A 19452-nucleotide genomic window follows, 5' to 3' on the forward strand; every position below is an offset into this window, starting at 1 on the left:
GTTGCTTGCGCCCGGTAAGAACTTCAAGCAACCAAAGCTCACTGCTTTTTTTGCACATGAATAAAGTTTTGATTCACTGAAAATATTTATTTTGACTTGCTTGCAGTTTTGGTGCAATCAAAGCCCGACTGGTCAAGACTTTGTCAAGTGGTCGCGTACATCGAAATACCGCTTATAACGAATTTTTTCGCTGTCCCGCTGATTTCGTTATAACGAGGGATTACTGTACTCTATGCAATGAAAAAGCCAAAATCTATTGATACAGGCCAGCTATAATTTGTCCTTGTGTTCCTTCAAACATAAAGTGCAATGTTAACTTGTACTAATGATGACACAAAAACTGAAGCAAAACAAGGCAAACAATTCATGAACTAATCTTTTATTTCCACACACACGCACGCTCTTTATCACATTAAATGAACATTACAAGAAAAAGTAACAAAATGCTCACTCTGTACAAAGTAGTTTCTTGTCCTAAAATATGTTTTTTTTTTTTAAAGCCAATTAGGTCATTTATGAATGTATGACGCTGATGTCCCAACATGCAGTTATCTTCATGCAGACGAAATGATGAGAATGAAGAGGCTATCCTGAAAAAAAGAAGAAAAAAAGCATGAGTGGTAATAGTTAATACAATATGTAAAATTATTTCCTTCATTAAACATTTTACACTTTTTCCAGTGTCTCGGTCCCCCAAATCTAAAGCTGACCAAGAAACTTGAGCACTGTAACCAAAATGTTACTTTAATTCATTTACGACTCCTTTTAACTCCAATACCAAGCATGTGCACTTGTCTACAAATGAAACGTGACATTGCGAGTGCCTAGCCTTCAACAAATTTTTGCATGGAGGAAGCCGCCAATAAGATTTTTAGCAGCACAAGTACTATCACAGTTTTGATATCAAGGCACTTCTGGCAAAAACTGTCCTAACAGGCACAAAGTACCCGATACTGTACTGAAAGCAGCATAATCTGAGTGCCCCATTTTATTTGCTAACCGCTGTACTGCCATACCAAAGCGTGCTGGTGCATGCCAAACAGCATGCATGCGCCACCTGAAGGAGCACTTCTGGTGTCGAGAACGGTGTCATTTGCCATCTGAGGAAGCATTCCAGCACAGTGCGCCGGTCTCAACACCAGGAATGCTTTGTCAGGTGGCACCCGCATGCAGTTTGGCATGGACTGGAATGTGCTGGCAGGGAGGGGTCCCTTTCTTTTTGATCACGATAGTGCAAGCATGTGCAAAAGTGGGATGACCATGCTAAGTGAGGTGGTTGCAGCTTATCCATGGAAAAAGCCCTGCATAACTGAGAAGTACAAGGTGTTGATTTTTGAGCACACCTGTCAATGTATGAAGTTAACAGTTAGCATCTGATCCTCTTTTGTACTGTCCTTGTTGGACTAGGATTTCCAATTACATAGAATCAAATTACCCAGCAACATGCCTTACCAATTGAAGTGTGTCTTTACTGGCAGTGAACGTAACTTGCAGAACATACTGACATATTGCCACATAAACAAACCAACACAAATCAGTGAAGCTGTGAAATTTTGTATCCCTTTCACTTTCAAGCTTAGAAGTAGTACTGCAGATCACATGACAGAAATCTATCATTATATATATATATATATATATAAAAAAAAAAAGAAGTCAAGGACATGACATGATTTTTTTTTAAAACTACACGAGCAGGCGTTCTCTGCTCAACTACTACCGTGCCACCCTCAACCACCTACTAACTATGGCCGTGGAACTCCACTGCCGTGCCAAATTCATGCGCACATCGACCACCTAGCACAGTGCAGACGCTTCATATACGCACAGTAGGTTCCCGGTCACTGCAGCATCGAGGGTGCTACGAACGAGCCGACGAACTTACGACCACTCCACCCCAACTGCCTCCTAGTGACGAATGATTCTTTCTGCCATTGGACAACCGTAAGTCCACCTCGTGCGGTAGAAGTCCATATGTGGACTTTTTTTATCGCAGCCGTAGCCTTGGGGTAGAGCCTCCACCTTGGTTTATGGAGGTGGTGCTCAACTATTTGGGACCTATGACCCCTTTCCCAAACATTTCACCTCAAAAGAGCCGAGCACCAGGTCAGGGGGAAGCTTTTGCCCATTGAAAACCGGTGGGTATCTTGAGGCACCGGGGATCGAACCTGGTACCTTCTAAATGCAAGGTGGATGCTCGACCACAAGACCACCGCTTCAGCTCGTCACTAGTGACGCATCGCGAGATGCGTTTTGCGTAATGTGCCTTTGAATGGAACTTTGGCACATGGCAAGCTGGTCATAAACGTTGGCATAAACTTTTTCAACTCCAAGCCTTTGTGAGCTACTGCGTGTTCATTTTTGCAGAATGTTTCATTCCTATAATGAGGAACATTCTGTGTATGCAGTTTCTTTTGCATGAATTTTTTTATTTTTAAATACAAGCTTAACTTTATCAGTTTTTTCATGAGCTTCACTAAAATTTTGTCTGACAAATTAAACTTTGTAGTTAATTTTCAGCCTGTGAGTAATACTTTTGAATCAATAAAAAAACACTTTCATTTAGTTTCATTGCTATGGATCACTGCCTAGACGTGGCTAAGGGGCTTGCAAAATTCGATGAAGTCGTGAGCTCTGTTGTGTAGGGCCACCCAAGATAGACAGGTCACGGCAGAGAGTTCTGACAAAATGTGATTCACTGGAGAAGGTAATGGCAACCCACTCCAGTATTTCCTGCCAAGAAAACCCTATGGCCAGTCACAATACCATTATCGATATGGCGCCGGAAGATGAGCCCCCCAGGTTGGAAGGCGTCCCACGTGTTACTGGGGATGAACAAAGGGCGATTCCTAGTAGCTCCAGGACGAATGAAGCGGCTGGGCTAAAGCCAAAAGGACGCTCAGTTGTGGATGTGTCGGGAAGCGACCGGAAAGTCCGATGTTGCAAGGAGATATATCACATAGCAACATGGAATGTAAGATCTATGACGCAAGGTAAACTGGATATCGTCAAGCGAGAAATGGACAGATTGAACATTGATATCTTGGGTATCAGCGAGCTCAAATGGACCGGAATGGGAGAATTTAACTCCGGCGACCATTATGTCTTTTATTGTGGGCACGAATCCAAGAGAAGGAATGGGGTCGCTCTCAGGGTACAACCCCAAAAACGACCGAATGATTTCACTTCGGATCCAAGGTCACCCTTTCAACATAACAGTTATCCAAGTCTATGCACCGACCACTGCTGCTGAAGAAGCTGACGTTGAGAGATTTTATGCGGACCTACAATGCCTTTTAGACCGCACTCCATCATCAGACGTCGTTTTTCTTATAGGAGACTGGAATGCTAAGGTCGGGAGTGAAGAAATATCCAGAATTACAGGTAAGCTCAGTCTTGGTGAGCCAAATGAAGCTGGGCAGAGGCTAGTAGAGTTTTGTCAAGAAAACAACCTGACCATAGCAAATACTCATTTTTAACAGCACAAGAGGCGCCTGTACACATGAACTTCACTGGACGGTCTGTACAGGAATCAGATCGATTATATTCTTTGCTGGCAGAGATGGGGAAGCAATATACAAGCAGTAAAAACAAGGCCTGGGGCCGACTGTGGCACCGATCAACAGCTTCTTGTTGCCAAACATAGGCTTTGATTGAGGAAAACGCAAAAACTACAAGGCCTTTCAGGTATGATCTGGATCAAATTCCATCAGAATATGCTGTGGAAGTGAGGAATCGATTTCAAGAATTAGATCTAGAAGACAGAGAGCCGGAAGAGATGTGGACTGATGTTCGTGATATAATACAAGAAGTTGCTATTAAGGTAATTCCAAAGCAAACGAAATGCAAGAAAGCAAACTGGTTATCTGAAGACGCTTTGCAAATAACTGAGGAAAGGAGGATGGCAAAAGTTATGGGGGAAAGAGAAAGATACAAGGTTCTCGATGCAGATTTTCAGAAAATAGTAAGGAGAGATAAGAATGCCTTCCTGAACATACAGTGCCAAGCAGTTGAGGACAACAGCCAATTAAGGAACACAAGAGCTCTGTATAAGACAATCAAAGATATCAAAGGAAGCTTCTGTGCTAAGCTGGGCGTGATAAAGGACAAACGAGGCAAGGACCTCACTGAAGCCTCAGAGATAAAGAAGAGGTGGCAGGAATACACAGAAGAACTGTACAAGAAGGACCCGGATGTGCAAACCCAACATAAGATGGTTGTGATTACTGATCTCGAGCCGGGCATCCTGAAGAGTGAAGTTGAATGGGCCTTAGCCAGCCTTGCTAAGAACAAAGCTAGCGAAATTGATGGCATTCTAGCTGAGTTGCTTCAATATCTCAACCATGATGCTGTTAACATTCTGCATACATTATGTCAGAAGATTTGGACAACCCTGCAGTGGCCACAGGATTGGAGGAGGTCAGTTTACATCCCCATTCCAAAGAAAGGCAGTGCCAAAGATTGTTCCAACTACCGCATGATCGCGCTTATTTCGCATGCTAGCAAGGTGATGTTGAAAATCCTCCAAGGTAGGCTGCAGCAGTATGTGGATCGGGAGCTTCCGGACGTGCAAGCTGGGTTTCGCAAACGCAGGGGAACTAGAGACCAGATTGCTAACCTTCGCTGGATAATAGAAAACGCAAGAGAGTTCCAGAAACCCATCTACTTCTGCTTTATTGATTATGCGAAAGCGTTTGACTGCATAGATCACAGCAGATTGTGGCAAGCTCTCCAAGAGATGGGAGTTCCAATTCACCTCATCTGTCTCCTCAGGAACCTGTATAAAGGGCAAGAGGCCACAGTCAGAACGGGGCATGGTCTTACTGATTGGTTTCCGATTGAGAAAGGAGTGAGACAAGGCTGCATACTGTCGCCCTGCCTATTTAACCTATATGCTGAGTGCATCATGAAGAAGGCCGGTCTGGACGAGTCTTCAGCTGGAGTGAAGATTGCTGGAAAATGTATCAACAACCTTAGATATGCGGATACCACTTTAATGGCAGAAAGTGAAGTGGAACTCAAGAGACTTCTGATGCGCGTACAAGAAGAGAGTGAGAAGTTTGGGCTTAAATTGAACATTAAAAAGACAAAGATCATGGCGTCTTGCCCTATCAAGTCCTGGAGCATCAAGGGACAAGAAGTGGAAGCTATGACAGATTTTCTCTCCTTGGGCTCCAAGATTACCCCGGAAGGAGACTGCAGCCACGAAATTAGGAGACGCCTGCTTCTGGGAAAGAGAGCCATGGTTAGCCTTGACCGCCTAGTAAAGAGCAGAGACATTAGTCTGCCAACCAAGATCCGTATAACTCGTGCTATGGTCTTTCCAGTTGTGATGTATGGATGCGAGAGCTATATTGTGAAGAAGGCTGACTGCCGAAGAATTGACGCGTTTGAATTGTGGTGCTGGCAGAGATTTGAGAGTTCCTTGGATTGCCAGAAGGTCAAATCAGTCGATATTGTCGACCATAAGCCCTGACTGCTCATTGGAGGGTCAAATTCTAAAGTTAAAGCTCAGCTACTTTGGTCATGTGATGAGAAGAAAGGAGTCGCTGAAGAAAGATTTGATGTTGGGAAAGGTTGAGGGTCGCCGGAGAAGGGGTAGGCAGTGAACGCGATGGTTAGATGGCATCCTCGAGGCGCTGCAGATGAAGTTATGTGATGTTAGGAAGATAGTGAGAGACGCGAAAGCGTGGAGTGACATGGTCCATAGGGTCACGAGTGGTTTGGGCGCCCGTCTCGGCTGCGGGAGGTGGTCAGTTCGAAACCCGCCGCCGGACACCCACCGGTAAAATTGGGTACAAGCGTCCCCCGGCCCGGCGCCCGGCTCTTTCAGGGGTGTGCGTTTGGGAGAGGCTCTGCTAACCCTGCTGTGCTCCTTCGGGGGCCTAGTTTCGAACAACCATGGTCTGCAAAGGCCGTGCTGAAAAAAAAAAAAGGGCCACATAATGGGCTTTTGCCGCGAGAGGCGGACTTATTGTTGTCCGATGGCGGAACGAATCACTGCCACATCGGCGCAACTATTTAGTGGCCCGTCTCGGCTGCAGGAGGTGGTCAGTTCGAAACCCACCGCCGGACACCCACCGGTAAAAATGGGTACAAGCGTCCCCCGGCCTGGTGCTCGGCTTTTACAGGGGTGTGCGTTTGGGAGAAGCTCCGTAAATCCCGCTGCGCGCCCCTCCTCCGCAGTGGGCCCAAACCCAGTTTCGAACCTCGCAGCCTGCAAAGGTGGTTCTGTTTGTCTTGCAAAGGTACTTCCTTTGACCCTCACCTGAAGTGCTCCCTTAGAGCCTCAGCTGCAGCAGTCCTAAAAAAAAAAACAAAACGAAAAAAAAAAAGGGCCACATAATGGGCTGTTGCCGCGCAAGGCGGACTTATTGTTGTCCGATGGCGGAACGAATCACTGCCACATCGGCGCAACTATTTGGGCCGTGACCCCTTTTCCCAAGCATTTCACCCCAGAAGAGCCGAGCACCAGGCCGGGGGACAGCTTGTACCCATTTTATAACCGGTGGGTACCCGGCGGCACCAGGGATCGAACCCGGTACCTCCCGAATGCGAGGCGGATGCTCTACCACAAGGCCACCGCTTGCTCTACCACAAGGCCACCGCTTCGGTGAAGCGGTGGCCTTGTGGTAGAGCATCCGCCTCGCATTCGGGAGGTACCGGGTTCGATCCCTGGTGCCGCCGGGTACCCACCGGTTATAAAATGGGTACAAGCTGTCCCCCGGCCTGGTGCTCGGCTCTTCTGGGGTGAAATGCTTGGGAAAAGGGGTCACGGCCCAAATAGTTGCGCCGATGTGGCAGTGATTCGTTCCGCCATCGGACAACAATAAGTCCGCCTTGCGCGGCAACAGCCCATTATGTGGCCCTTTTTTTTTTTTCGTTTTTTTTTTTTTTAAGGACTGCTGCAGCTGAGGCTCTAAGGGAGCACTTCAGGTGAGGGTCAAAGGAAGTACCTTTGCAAGACAAACAGAACCACCTTTGCAGGCTGCGAGGTTCGAAACTGGGTTTGGGCCCACTGCGGAGGAGGGGCGCGCAGCGGGGTTTACGGAGCTTCTCCCAAACGCACACCCCTGTAAAAGCCGAGCACCAGGCCGGGGGACGCTTGTACAAATTTTTACCGGTGATTGTCCGGCGGTGGGTTTCGAACTGACCACCTCCCGCAGCCGAGACGGGCGCTCTAACCACTAGGCCACGGCTTGGGCCTAGTGGTTTTGTTCGTTTTGTTTTTTTAGGACTGCTGCAGCTGAGGCTCTAAGGGAGCACTTCAGGTGAGGGTCAAAGGAAGTACCTTTGCAAGACAAACAGAACCACCTTTGCAGGCTGCGAGGTTCGAAACTGGGTATGGGCCCACTGCGGAGGAGGGGCGCGCAGCGGGGTTTACGGAGCTTCTCCCAAACGCACACCCCTGTAAAAGCCGAGCACCAGGCCGGGGGACGCTTGTACCCATTTTTACCGGTGGGTGTCCGGCGGTGGGTTTCGAACTGACCACCTCCCGCAGCCGAGACGGGCGCTCTGGAACTGGATGTGGCAGTGATTCGTTCCGCCATCGGACAACAATAATTCCGCCTTGCGCGGCAACAGCCCATTATGTGGCCCTTTTTTTTTTTTTTTCAGCACGGCCTTTGCAGACCATGGTTGTTCGAAACTAGGCCCCCGAAGGAGCACAGCAGGGTTAGCAGAGCCTCTCCCAAACGCACACCCCTGAAAGAGCCGGGCGCCGGGCCGGGGGACGCTTGTACCCAATTTTACCGGTGGGTGTCCGGCGGCGGGTTTCGAACTGACCACCTCCCGCAGCCGAGACGGGTGCCCAAACCACTGAACGACTGAACTGAACTATGTGAGGCACAAATAACGAGTATCACAGTTTCTTAAAACAAAAATAACATTACGAAAGCACCTACGAAAGTTATTTGCACTAGAGTAGCAACATGCCTTCACATGATGCAGCAGGAAGCAAGCTCCTGTGGCTGAAAACCGATAGCAGTGAGTGAAGCAATGGAAGAGGTGAAGACCACATGCAAATTGAACAACCCTGGGAAAACTTTGCTGTGTACAGCGACACGAAACTTCAGTTTTAAAAAAGGGGGCACAAGATTATGCACAAAACGAAAGAAAAAAAAAAAGAAAAAAAGAAAAAAAAAAAACAACCATCACCCCCACCAGTATCAACAGTTACCTATTCAAAAGTTTCAGTGAGCAAGAAAATTACAGGGGATGCTTAAAGGGCAGCTGCATTACTTTTCGAGAATTTGACGATATTCAAGGTTTCAAACCTCTATAAGCTTTCGATAATGCTTGCAAAGTGCTTTTGTACTATCATTAAAACTAATGACGCAATCGATGATTAAAATTAGAGCTTCTCCTCACAGCACTGAAGGACTGCGTAGAAGCTCGATGATGACGTCACGGACGGTAATATTTCTTCTTTTCTTTACCTTCGTCCACATCCTACGGTGCCTTTTCTGAAGCCACCAAACAATGTTTCTAGGCCTTCACTTTTGTTAGCCTTGTTTTTACTTCTTCAAACCAAGCCGGTCTATGCGGGAAACATACTGGTACCGTCAATAACTCCATCATGCGCCCTCCACGCGTCGCTATGCTAATCGCTATTTGCGCCATTGTTTGTAATGTTAGTGCGAAGATATTTCGCATGCTTAACTTGGAAGCTGTAATCATTCGATTCCTCGAAACTCATCAAAATCTACAATCGGTACAGTTTCCCTTTATGACTTTCTGAGAATGTGAAGGCAAAAGCTTAGCTGGACATTTTGTTCAACTTTTTTCGCTGTAGCGTATTTTCTCAATCTTCCCCGTCTGCGGCGACATGCTACTGTTATTTTCCTCAGCGTCCTCCTACAGTCCCTACACCAGACAAGAAGAATATGGACTCATTCTCGGGAAGATGGATGGTTTGTTGGGTTTAACGTGCCAAAGCGACTTAGGCTATGAGATGCCATAGTGGAGGACTCCGGAACATTTTGGTCATCTGGGGTTTTTTAACGTGCACCGACATCGCACAGCACATGGGTGCCTTGCTCTGCGCCCCCATCGAAAAGCGGCCGCCGAGGCCCAGGATTCGATCACATACTCTTGGGAACTATTAGTAGTCTAATGCCGTAACCACTGCGCCACCTCAGCGGGGCCGTTCTCAGGAAGAGGGCAGAGTCAGGCTGGCTGGTTCATGTTGGAAGGAAATGACGAAAACAGCGCTTACAGACGGGACAGCAGAAAAGTACCAAACAAAGTTTGGTCCAGTGTTTGGTTCTTTTCAGTTGTCCCATCTGTAAGCACTCTTTTCGTTTTTCCTTTTGTTCCTGGGAAGTTGGCGTAGAGTTGGGTTTGCACGCTTGGCTGGGGAACAAAAGGATGGTGGCTGGAGTCATTATTCTTCCTTCCTTATTTTCCACTTATTGTTATCTTCTGTACACATATTCTGTCCAGATATCCTGACCACGCTGCCGATGAGCCAAGAAAGACCTTTGCATTAAAAAACAGGAAATTAAAAGCACCTCAATGCACATACCACAACCAGCACTGCACTTCCTCAGCAACTGTAATGCTACCATTTAGCAGTTATATTCGCAACACACAATTTTTCACTACATTGCATGCATTATCAGCTGGCAGACCTAATACCATCTCAGGCAAAGAAAATCAAGCCAGTTGACTGACCATAACACACTTCAGACTCTGCTCCAGTAGATACATTCATCACAGCCTTTTTGCAGTACATATTACTTACCATCATATTAAGAAGCCAAAGTTGCAATATGGTGAACACAAAATGACAGAATGATGAGATGTCACTTGGGGGAGTCCCATAATGCTCTAGAAAACAAAACGAAACAAAAAAGAACCCACTTAGTTATAAATCCTTTTGAGTGTTTAAATATACCAAAGCACAGCACTATAGTGCAGGTATTGCGTTACATTTAGCTTCCTAATACATAATACACACAAATACAATTATGTTGGGCAATAATTTAAAGTGTTCAGCATAGCTTGACCATCTGCGCTTTAAGAATACCATATGAATAAATGCTTTGCAACAGACATGAGACATTAAAAAAAAAAAATCAATTTGAACAACAGTCAAACGTTACAATAAAAATCTATGCTGCCACTCGTGATAAATTTTTGTCACCTTCTATCAATTCAAATTGCAGCTGCCTATGCTACTAATGCTAAGATATTGTTAATACAGTCGAGCCCACATATAACGGCCTCACCAAGACGAGCTTTTGCTTAAAACAAACAAGGCCTGCGCGACCGTCAGAACATCCATTATTTCAATGGCACAAAATCACACATATAATGAACATTTTAGCCCTGCCAATCGGTTACAGCAAATGAATGGCATAAACCCGGTGCCGCGATTTGAGATTATGACGGCCTCCGGTCCCCTTGCACACTCATGGTTTTTCCCCAGCCTCCTCGCAGGTAAACTACTATTTCTTTCATGCCCCTCTCCAGTGGGCTACCCTTTCCCTGCAGACACGCGCTGCCCACGAGTGGCGGCGTGTGATCGCCCTTCCGCTGTCCCCATAGCTACGCTCCTCAACCCTCTCCCTAACCCTTTCATGTGACTCTTTCGCTTGTTGAAGGCAGGCCCACCACGGTACCGGCCGCAAGAAGTTTCGTTTTGAGGCCGTTGCTAGGAAGCAGGCCTCTCCAACATATGGACCACGGTTTCCATGTTTCCTTGCTTAACTGTCACACGTGCACATCTGCTCTGTCAGTTGCAGCCCTTTGTTCTCCCTTTTGGTGGGTGTGGAGCAAGCGCTTCACCTTATCGGGCCGGAGTCTCCCTAGTTGTAGTTGGGATAGCGGACGCAAATGCCATGCAAGCAGCGGTCACCAAATGGAAAGCGCTGGACGCTGGCAATGGGCGCTTGCTCATTGTTGTTGACTGCCCGGCTGCTACCTTGACGCTTCGAGTGTCAGATGGTGAAAGCAGCCTGGGTGGAGGTGACGGTCACTTGCGTGTGGAACTGCTTCCACAAGGCCGGCTTCATCGGCGCACTACCTGATGCCGAGCCTGATGCTTCCGATGATCATTCCAGTAGCAGTTTCCTTTGCAAATAAATAAGTTTAGTGTTTTGACTAGCAACTTCTTTTTTTTTCAAGCTGTGGTTCGCTTACTACAAACTTCGGGATATAATGAACGGACACTGCACGACGCTAGGTTCATTATAAGCGGGCTCGACTGTAATTACTCTATAGCAGTTGTGTGTACTTTGGTATCACAAACTGCAAGCCCACAACACTGCAATATCATATTGAGGGCCTCTCCCACGAATTACTCAATGGAACTAATTTGCAATGACTGCAGTATAGTCAAACCTAGACATAAACCTTCATGTAGTGAATTTCTGGACATTACGAAGCTTTTTTAATTCCCAAGTATCTCCCTATTGAAGCGTGTGTATTTTTAACTCCACTTGACGAAGTTGTGATGGCAGTTGGCACTGATATAACCAACTTGTTATGCCAGCTACTCAACCCTTTGCAGTCTTCTTTTAACAAGCCATCACCGGAGGTGTCTTTGGGTCATACTTCTTTGGTGGGGAAAGATCAGGTGCCCTTACATGAGGGCACGATAAGGTCCCCAAGGGTAGTTGCAGTGCCAAGTGGTACCAAAAGGAAATGTAACTAATAACCGGACGTGGCAATGAAGATATACAATGAATGCTATGTAAGAAGAGGGGACACAAAGATGCGGGGCGAGGGCACAGTACATTTTCCAGAGCAACAATGACCGGGCATACCAAGGCAGGGAACTTAAAAGTAGAGGAATTCTTTCTACCACTTATTCCCGCACTCCATGTGTAGCATAAAGCTCCATGATTTCGAAGTAGCAATGTTCTCCTCTGCACTGTATTTCCTCTTTAATTCTCCTCACCGTCCACTGGACCACTTGGCAAGCAATAAATGAACATGCATAGTTTTAGCCCGTTTAAATGCCTCAATGGTGCACAAAAATTTTGAAAGATTGTGACAGCATCTGGAAAGTACAGTGCTCCCAAAGAGTTTCTTTTTCTTTCTTTTTTTTTTTTTTAACTATCTGTAGAGGGTAGTTCTTATATTTTCAAGAAAACCAAATGATGAACTGGAGCAAGATCTGTTGCTGGGTGAGTTGGTTTACAGTCATTCTAGGGCGAGCAGTGCTGGCAGATGATGGGCAAACAAAGAAAAGACAAAACTGTGCTGTTTTGTCTCTTACTTGTTTGTTCATTGTCTGCTAGCACTGTTTGTCCTAGAATAAAATGACACCAATGCCTACTTTTTAAAAATAATACTGAGGGCTTGGGCTGAAGGGCTTAAAGAACATTACTATAGGAAACTGTGTTCAAAGAGTTTCAATAAATAACACATTGCACAGACCTTAATGGGAAAGATACACTATATATCCTTTTGGCAAGAATATCAACCTTAGATACTTTACTGCTACAGTTTGCGCTGGATGTTTGGTAGATTTTGAAAAAGCAGTAGTAAAGTGGTACTTCTGATTAGGCCGCAGAACGACAACATTGTAATGACCGGAAAAGAAAACCTGCATGATGAGGAGGCTGTTTTATGAAATATGCTAATTGTCTGGGATTAAGAATAATTTTTGTCATACTAATGAGGACTCATACAGTAATAAACAGACATTCTATGACACACATTACAAATCAGAAAATGATGTACAGAATGAAACAGTCAGGAGTAACACCATGAACCAAAACACACACAATTACAGAGAACCAAACAAGGTTAAATGCAACCCAAAGCAGCCCATGACCCCTGTGTGTGCGGGTAGTCTGTGCAAAAGCATCTACATACCTTCTGAGCCACTATTAGAAAGAGATGCTTTTTGTTCACTATCTCCTGCCTTGTTCATCTTTTGTTGCACTTGCGCAATCAAGTGTGTCAGTTCACCGAATTGCAGGATTAATACAATGCAACTGTAATCATGCTTACTACTGCATACGTAACAGGCTGTGATCCCGATATATCAATATATAGCTCTAAGAACGCACCTTGTGTTATATCAGCATTAAATGTTGACTTCACTGTACAAGACATACCTGCAGGGAAACGGCTTTTCAGACCCTGTGTTTCTTGGACCTGAGTGAGGGATGCAGGCATCAAAACACAGCTGAAGAAAGCACTTTTACAAATTGCTAAGTCAACGGATGGAAAATTATGCAACATAACTTTAGAGAGGCATGGCAGATGTGAATGGAGGGGCATTTGCTTAGAACAAAAGGTGGTTAATGATGCTGCCAATCCGACTGATATATATAAAAAAAAAACAGCACCAAGCAAGGTGAGGAGTACTAGCAAGATTCGGTGCACCAAGTATAACAAGCACCTCTTTCTTTATAAAATGTACAAATTACCAAAGGAATAACAAAGGAAAAGTTTGAAATGCAAGAACCAAAGTAAGCAAGAGATGAGCAGTAACGAAGCTGCAGCAACTAAAAAACAACGCTGTTAAACCAAAGGAACAAAACTTTTTTCCACTACTGCAAAGCCATGATGGTTTTCTTGGTTAACTGCACAATACATACAGCCACTGTCACACCGACTACTACAATTAAATGCACAACAAGCCATACTGCTACTACAAAGCACACAACACACAGCCTGCTGCACTATCTGTGCTCAGCTAAGCAAAAGAATGGCACCAGCAAAAAAGAGAAGCAGAAGCAAGGCATAAGCTCTGAGTGTTTCCAAAAGCAATGGCACGGGGAACTACAGTGGAGACCACTTACAACGAAACCACTTGTAGTGTGGGACTGAATATAACACGATTTTCTCCGGCCACTAACTTTCACAGGATTCAATGTAGAGTCATAGTCATAACACTGATTATGTGGTCGCCAGAAGTGAAATACCCGCTATAGCATGGTTTTGAAATTCCTTTTGCGGCACAGCAAATTGCACCACATATTTACGGTGCGACATAAGTGCAAGCTCCACGCTCGGGCGATGTGCATTTCCTCCCTCAGTTTTGATGCATTGCTCCTGTCTAGCATCAGAGAACGCAACAACTATGCTTTTCCTTCTGTCATTCTTTCCCTCTTCTGCATTCCATGAATCTGAATTGCACATTTTCTCGCCATGACCCCCGCCTAATGGTTTCCTTCACTCAAACGTCATTCTTTTCATAAAAGAGTAGTAAGCAGAAACGCTCGTTGTGGTTGTGTCTTTGATCAAGATTGGTCGTGTGATAGCAGCGCCGCATTTTGTTGCGTAGCGATGAATCGTGAAACGCTGGGACGCTGCTGGAACAGACGCTTGGCTAGCTTTCTGTGCATGTGCACTGAACAATTTGTGCTAGGAGGTATTTTTGTGACGACAGAAGCAGTCCCAGCAAAGCAAAACAGAGGTATAATGCAGTGGCCTGCCACAGCAGTACATGAAGCACTAAATGAGGAATACTCTGTCAGCCTCCTCTGCGCAAGGCTTGTTCTCCAACCAAAAGGTTTCGTTCCGAGACGCCTCGGCAATTTTCACGATCGTAATAACACGGTATGCTAAAACTAATTTAAATGTGCAGCAGACCTAGTTGGTTGCTTTTTTGTTCACTGATTAATAAGGCATTTTCGAAAGGGAAGCTACACATCTGGCATGTATTTTCACCGGCAAAAGATAATGCTCTGGTTACTGTGTGGTACCAACTTACAGTGTGGATTTTCCTTGTTCCCGCAACCTACGTTATAAATGGTCTACACTGTATATCAACGCTGGAGGAGTGAAGAAGGGGCTAGGAGGCCACGCCGCACCAGTAATGCTTAACAGAGTATAGACCCATACATGTTTTGTTTCGATACTTTTGCTTTAATTGATCCACGATGGTTCAAAACAGAGGGACTGCAACCCAAAAAGCCCCAACACAGCTCAATTAATTATCAGGGCATTTATCAGGACTAGTTTCGGTTTCAATCTCTCCGAGCATGAGCGTGCGATGACGTCAAAGAAGTGAGCACGCCGCACGAGTGCCTCCTACTGGCAAGGCTGGTGATGACGTAAACACAGAATGTAACGACACACACAGAAAGCGTTTTTCGTCTGCTTGCGATCGCACGTGCAAGAAAATATTGTCGTCGAGCAGCGCTTCAGCACAGCATAATTAGTACAACGACGTTGTTTCACCCGAAAAAGCGGACTTTACTGACATTGCCAGGCATTTCGAGTTCGATCCGCTCGCCAGCGACTCAAGCAACAAAGCAGGAATCAGCAGCAGCCATGAAAGCTTGGTTGGTTGGCATGCAGGAAATGTGAACTGCTGGTAGGACATGCTGACCAAAGGAACTGATTACTGTGAAGATGCTGCTCTCTAAGTTCGGTTTGTCAGCGCTGCAAGCTAGTTCAGTTCAGGCGTTCAGTCGTGTCCGACTCTTCGTGACCCTATGGACCATGTCACGCCACGCTTTCCGGTCTCTATCTTCTTAACATCACATAGCTTCATCTGCAATGCCTCGAGAATGCCATCTAACCATCGCGTTCGCTGCCTACCCCTTCTCCGGCGACCCTCAACCTTTCCCAACATCAAATCTTTCTCCAGCGACTCCTCTCTTCTCATCAGATGACCAAAGTAGCTGAGCTTTAACTTTAGAATTTGACCCTCCAATGAGCAGTCAGGGTTTATGGTCGACAATATCGACTGATTTGATCTTCTGGCAGTTCAAGGAACTCTTAAGAGTCTTCGCCAGCACCACAATTCAAACGCCTCAATTCTTCGGCGGTCAGCCTTTTTCACAGTCCAACTCTTGCATCCATACATCACAACTGGAAAGACCATAGCACGGGTTATACGGATCTTGGTTGGCAGACTAATGTCTCTGCTCTTTACTAGGCGGTCAAGGCTAAAAATTGCTCTCTTTCCCAGAAGCAGGCGTCTCCTAATTTCATGGCTGCAGTCTCCTTCCGAGGTAATCTTGGCGCCCAAGAACAGAAAATCTGTCACAGCTTCCACTTCTTGTCCATTGATGCTCCAGGACTTGATAGGGCAAGACGCCATGATCTTCGTCTTTTTAATGTTCAGTTTAAGCCCAAACTTCTCACTCTCTTCTTGTACGCGCATCAGAAGTCTCTTGAGTTCCACTTCACTTTCTGCCATTAAAGTGGTATCATCCGCATATCTAAGGTTGTTGATACGTTTTCCAGCAATCTTCACTCCAGCTGAAGACTCGTCCAGACCGGCCTTCCTCATGATGCACTCTGCATATAGGTTAAATAGGCAGGGCGACAGTATGCAGCCTTGCCTCACCCCTTTCTCAATCGGAAACCAATCAGTAAGACCATGCCCAGTTCTGACTGTGGCCTCTTGCCCTTCATAAAGGTTCCTGAGGAGACAGATGAGGTGAATTGGAACTCCCATCTCTTGGAGAGCTTGCCACAATCTGCTGTGATCTACGCAGTCAAACGCTTTCGCATAATCAATAAAGCAGAAGTAAATGGGTTTCTGGAACTCTCTTGCTTTTTCTATGATCCAGCGAAGGTTGGCAATTTGGTCTCTAGTTCCTCTGCCCTTGCGAAACCCAGCTTGCACGTCCGGAAGCTCCCGATCCACATACTGCTGCAGCCTACCTTGCAGGATTTTTAGCATCACCTTGCTAGCATGCGAAATAAGCGCGATCGTGCGGTAGTTGGAACAATCTTTGGCACTGCCTTTCTTTGGAATGGGGATGTAAACTGACCTCCTCCAATCCTGTGGCCACTGCAGGGTTGTCCAAATCTTTTGACATAATGTATGCAGTGTGTTAACAGCGTCGTGGTTGAGGTTTTGAAGCAACTCAGCTGGAATACCATCAATTCCGCTAGCTTTGTTCTTAGCAAGGCTGGCTAAGGCCCATTCAACTTCACTCTTCAGGATGCCCGGCTCGAGATCAGTAATCACAACCGTCCTATGTTGGGTTTGCACATCCGGGTCCTTCTAGTACAGTTCTTCTGTGTATTCCTGCCACCTCTTCTTTATCTCTGAGGCTTCAGTGAGGTCCTTGCCTCGTTTGTCCTTTATCATGCCCACCTTAGCACAGAAGCTTCCTTTGATATCTTTGATTGTCTTATACAGAGCTCTTGTGTTCCTTAATTGGCTGTTGTCCTCAACTGCTTGACACTGTATGTTCAGGAAGGCATTCTTATCTCTCCTTGCTATTTTCTGAAAATCCGCATTGAGAACCTTGTATCTTTCTCTTTCCCCCATACCTTTTGCCATCCTCCTTTCCTCAGCTATTTGCAAAGCCTCTTCAGATAACCAGTTTGCTTTTTTGCATTTCTTTTGCTTTGGAACTACCTTAGTAGCAACTTCCTGTATTATATCACGAACATCAGTCCACATCTCTTCGGGCTCTTTGTCTTCTAGATCTAATTCTTGAAATCGATTCCTCACTTCCACAGCATATTCTAATGGAATCTGATCCAGATCATACTTGAAAGGCCTTCTAGTTTTCTGCGTTTTCCTCAATCGAAGCTTAATTTTGGCAATAAGAAGCTGATGATCGGTGCCACAATCGGCCCCAGGCCTTGTTTTTACTGCTTGTATAGCGCTTCTCCATCTCTGCCGGTAAATAATATAATCGATCTGATTCCTGTACAGACCGTCCGGTGAAATCCATGTGTACAGGCGCCTCTTGTGCTGTTGAAAATGAGTATTCGCTATGGTCAGGTTGTTTTCTTGACAGAACTCTACTAGCCTCTGCCCAGCTTCATTTGGCTCACCAAGACCGAACTTGCCTGTAATTCCGGATATTTCTTCACTCCCGACCTTAGCATTCCAGTCTCCTATGAGAAAAACGACGTCTGATGATGGGGTGCGGTCTAAAAGGCATTGTAGGTCCGCATAAAATCTCTCAACGTCAGCTTCTTCAGCAGCAGTGGTCGGTGCATAGACTTGGATAACTGTTATGTTGAAAGGGTGACCTTGGATCCGAAGTGAAATGATTCGGTCGTTTTTGGGGTTGTACCCTAGCACTGCTTTGCCCATTCTTCTGTTTACTATGAGAGCGACCCCATTCCTTCTCTTGGATTCGTGCCCACAATAAAAGACATAATGGTCGCCGGAGTTAAATTCTCCCATTCCGGTCCATTTGAGCTTGCTGATACCCCAGATATCAATGTTCAATCTGTCCATTTCTCGCTTGACGATATCCAGTTTACCTTGCGTCATAGATCTTACATTCCATGTTGCTATGTGATATATCTCCTTGCAACATCGGACTTTCCGGTCGCTTCCCGACACATCCACAACTGAGCGTCCTTTTGGCTTTAGCCCAGCCGCTTCATTCGTCCTGGAGCTACTAGGAATCGCCCTTTGTTCATCCCCAGTAACACGTGGGACGCCTTCCAACCTGGGGGGCTCATCTTCCGGCGCCATATCGATAATGGTATTGTGACTGGCCATAGGGTTTTCTTGGCAGGAAATACTGGAGTGGGTTGCCATTACCTTCTCCAGTGAATCACATTTTGTCAGAACTCTCTGCCGTGACCTGTCTATCTTGGGTGGCCCTACACAGCAGAGCTCACGACTTCATCGAGTTTCGCAAGCCCCTCCGCCACGACAAGGCAGTGATCCATGAAGGGCGTTAAAAAAGAAAAAAACAAAACAAGGGGCTTTGAGTGATGTAGATGGCGGCGGCAGTTACCACAGTTGTGGTATCTATGTGATTACTCACTCAAAGGAGTACACACTGAAGCCCTTAAAAACTAAATGTAATTCCGCCTTGTAAACATTGCCGCCTGCCTCCTTCCCTGTACCTGCTGGCAGCCTTCGATTCTCCCGCTGGCCGAACATAGCCAAGCATTTTGTTGCACTTGTCTTGCTTGTTGCGTTGTTACCTCCTGTCTCGAAGTGCCAAACAGCACGTGTGATGTATAACGACACGTTTCACGTACCATCTCTTTCATGCTGTTTCTAACATAGCCCCTCATTCGCGATGCTGCGTTGTTGCTCTTTTGGGTGCAGCACATGTGAAAGTAAAAGAAAGCAGCTATGCAAGATACTGTTTGTGAATAAAGATGTAGCGTGCAAGACGGTTTGGTTGCACAGAACCAGCCGGGCTGACTTCAAACCAGCACAACGACTGCGACTCTATAAGGTAGACGAGTGATCCCTCTCTCATCACTAATCTCGTATGCCGCGCCATACAGTGTGCACAAATTCGTTAGTCTTTCGCACTGATAAAAGCCTCATGCCTGCACTACATTTATTTACAATTTTTGTGCCCTATCTGTGTCCAGTAGTACAGGCTTGAAAAGCCTGTGCTTTTTAAGGTGAAAGCTTTTATAGGCGCATGAGTGTCTGTCCGTGTGTATGTGCATCCGTGAGAAGTGTTGCACTTAGTGAGATTCCACAGGATAGCGCGAGACTTGGCAGGGTTCAATGACATCATCACCCGGTGACGTCATTGGCCATGACCGGATGTGACGTCATGCCCAGTCATGACCAATGACTTCACCAGG

The 19452-nt window shown here is 45.9% G+C and overlaps 1 protein-coding gene across 7 annotated transcripts in view; it reads right to left on the reverse strand.

The window, feature by feature from the left end:
* Positions 1-363: 363 nt before the first annotated feature.
* The window catches only part of vir (VIR_N domain-containing protein), a 228572-nt gene continuing 209483 nt past the window's right edge, over positions 364-19452 (reverse strand). For 4 of the 7 annotated variants that reach the window (XM_084588113.1, XM_084588114.1, XM_084588112.1 and 1 more), the window contains 2 exons: positions 9743-9828; positions 364-590 (listed from right to left, as the gene is read on the reverse strand). In XM_084588113.1, the coding sequence (XP_084444239.1) occupies positions 9804-9828 (25 nt within the window). In that variant the 3' untranslated portion in view covers positions 364-590; positions 9743-9803. Of the gene's footprint in view, positions 591-5746; positions 5918-9742; positions 9829-13022; positions 13111-19452 lie in introns of those variants that run through there. The other 3 variants (XM_084588110.1, XM_084588111.1, XM_084588109.1) reach the window with 3 other exon arrangements.

This window comes from Amblyomma maculatum, chromosome 1 (assembly GCF_055883805.1).
Source record: "Amblyomma maculatum isolate TAMU_Amacu chromosome 1, ASM5588380v1, whole genome shotgun sequence".
In the NCBI taxonomy this organism is placed as follows: domain Eukaryota; kingdom Metazoa; phylum Arthropoda; class Arachnida; order Ixodida; family Ixodidae; genus Amblyomma; species Amblyomma maculatum.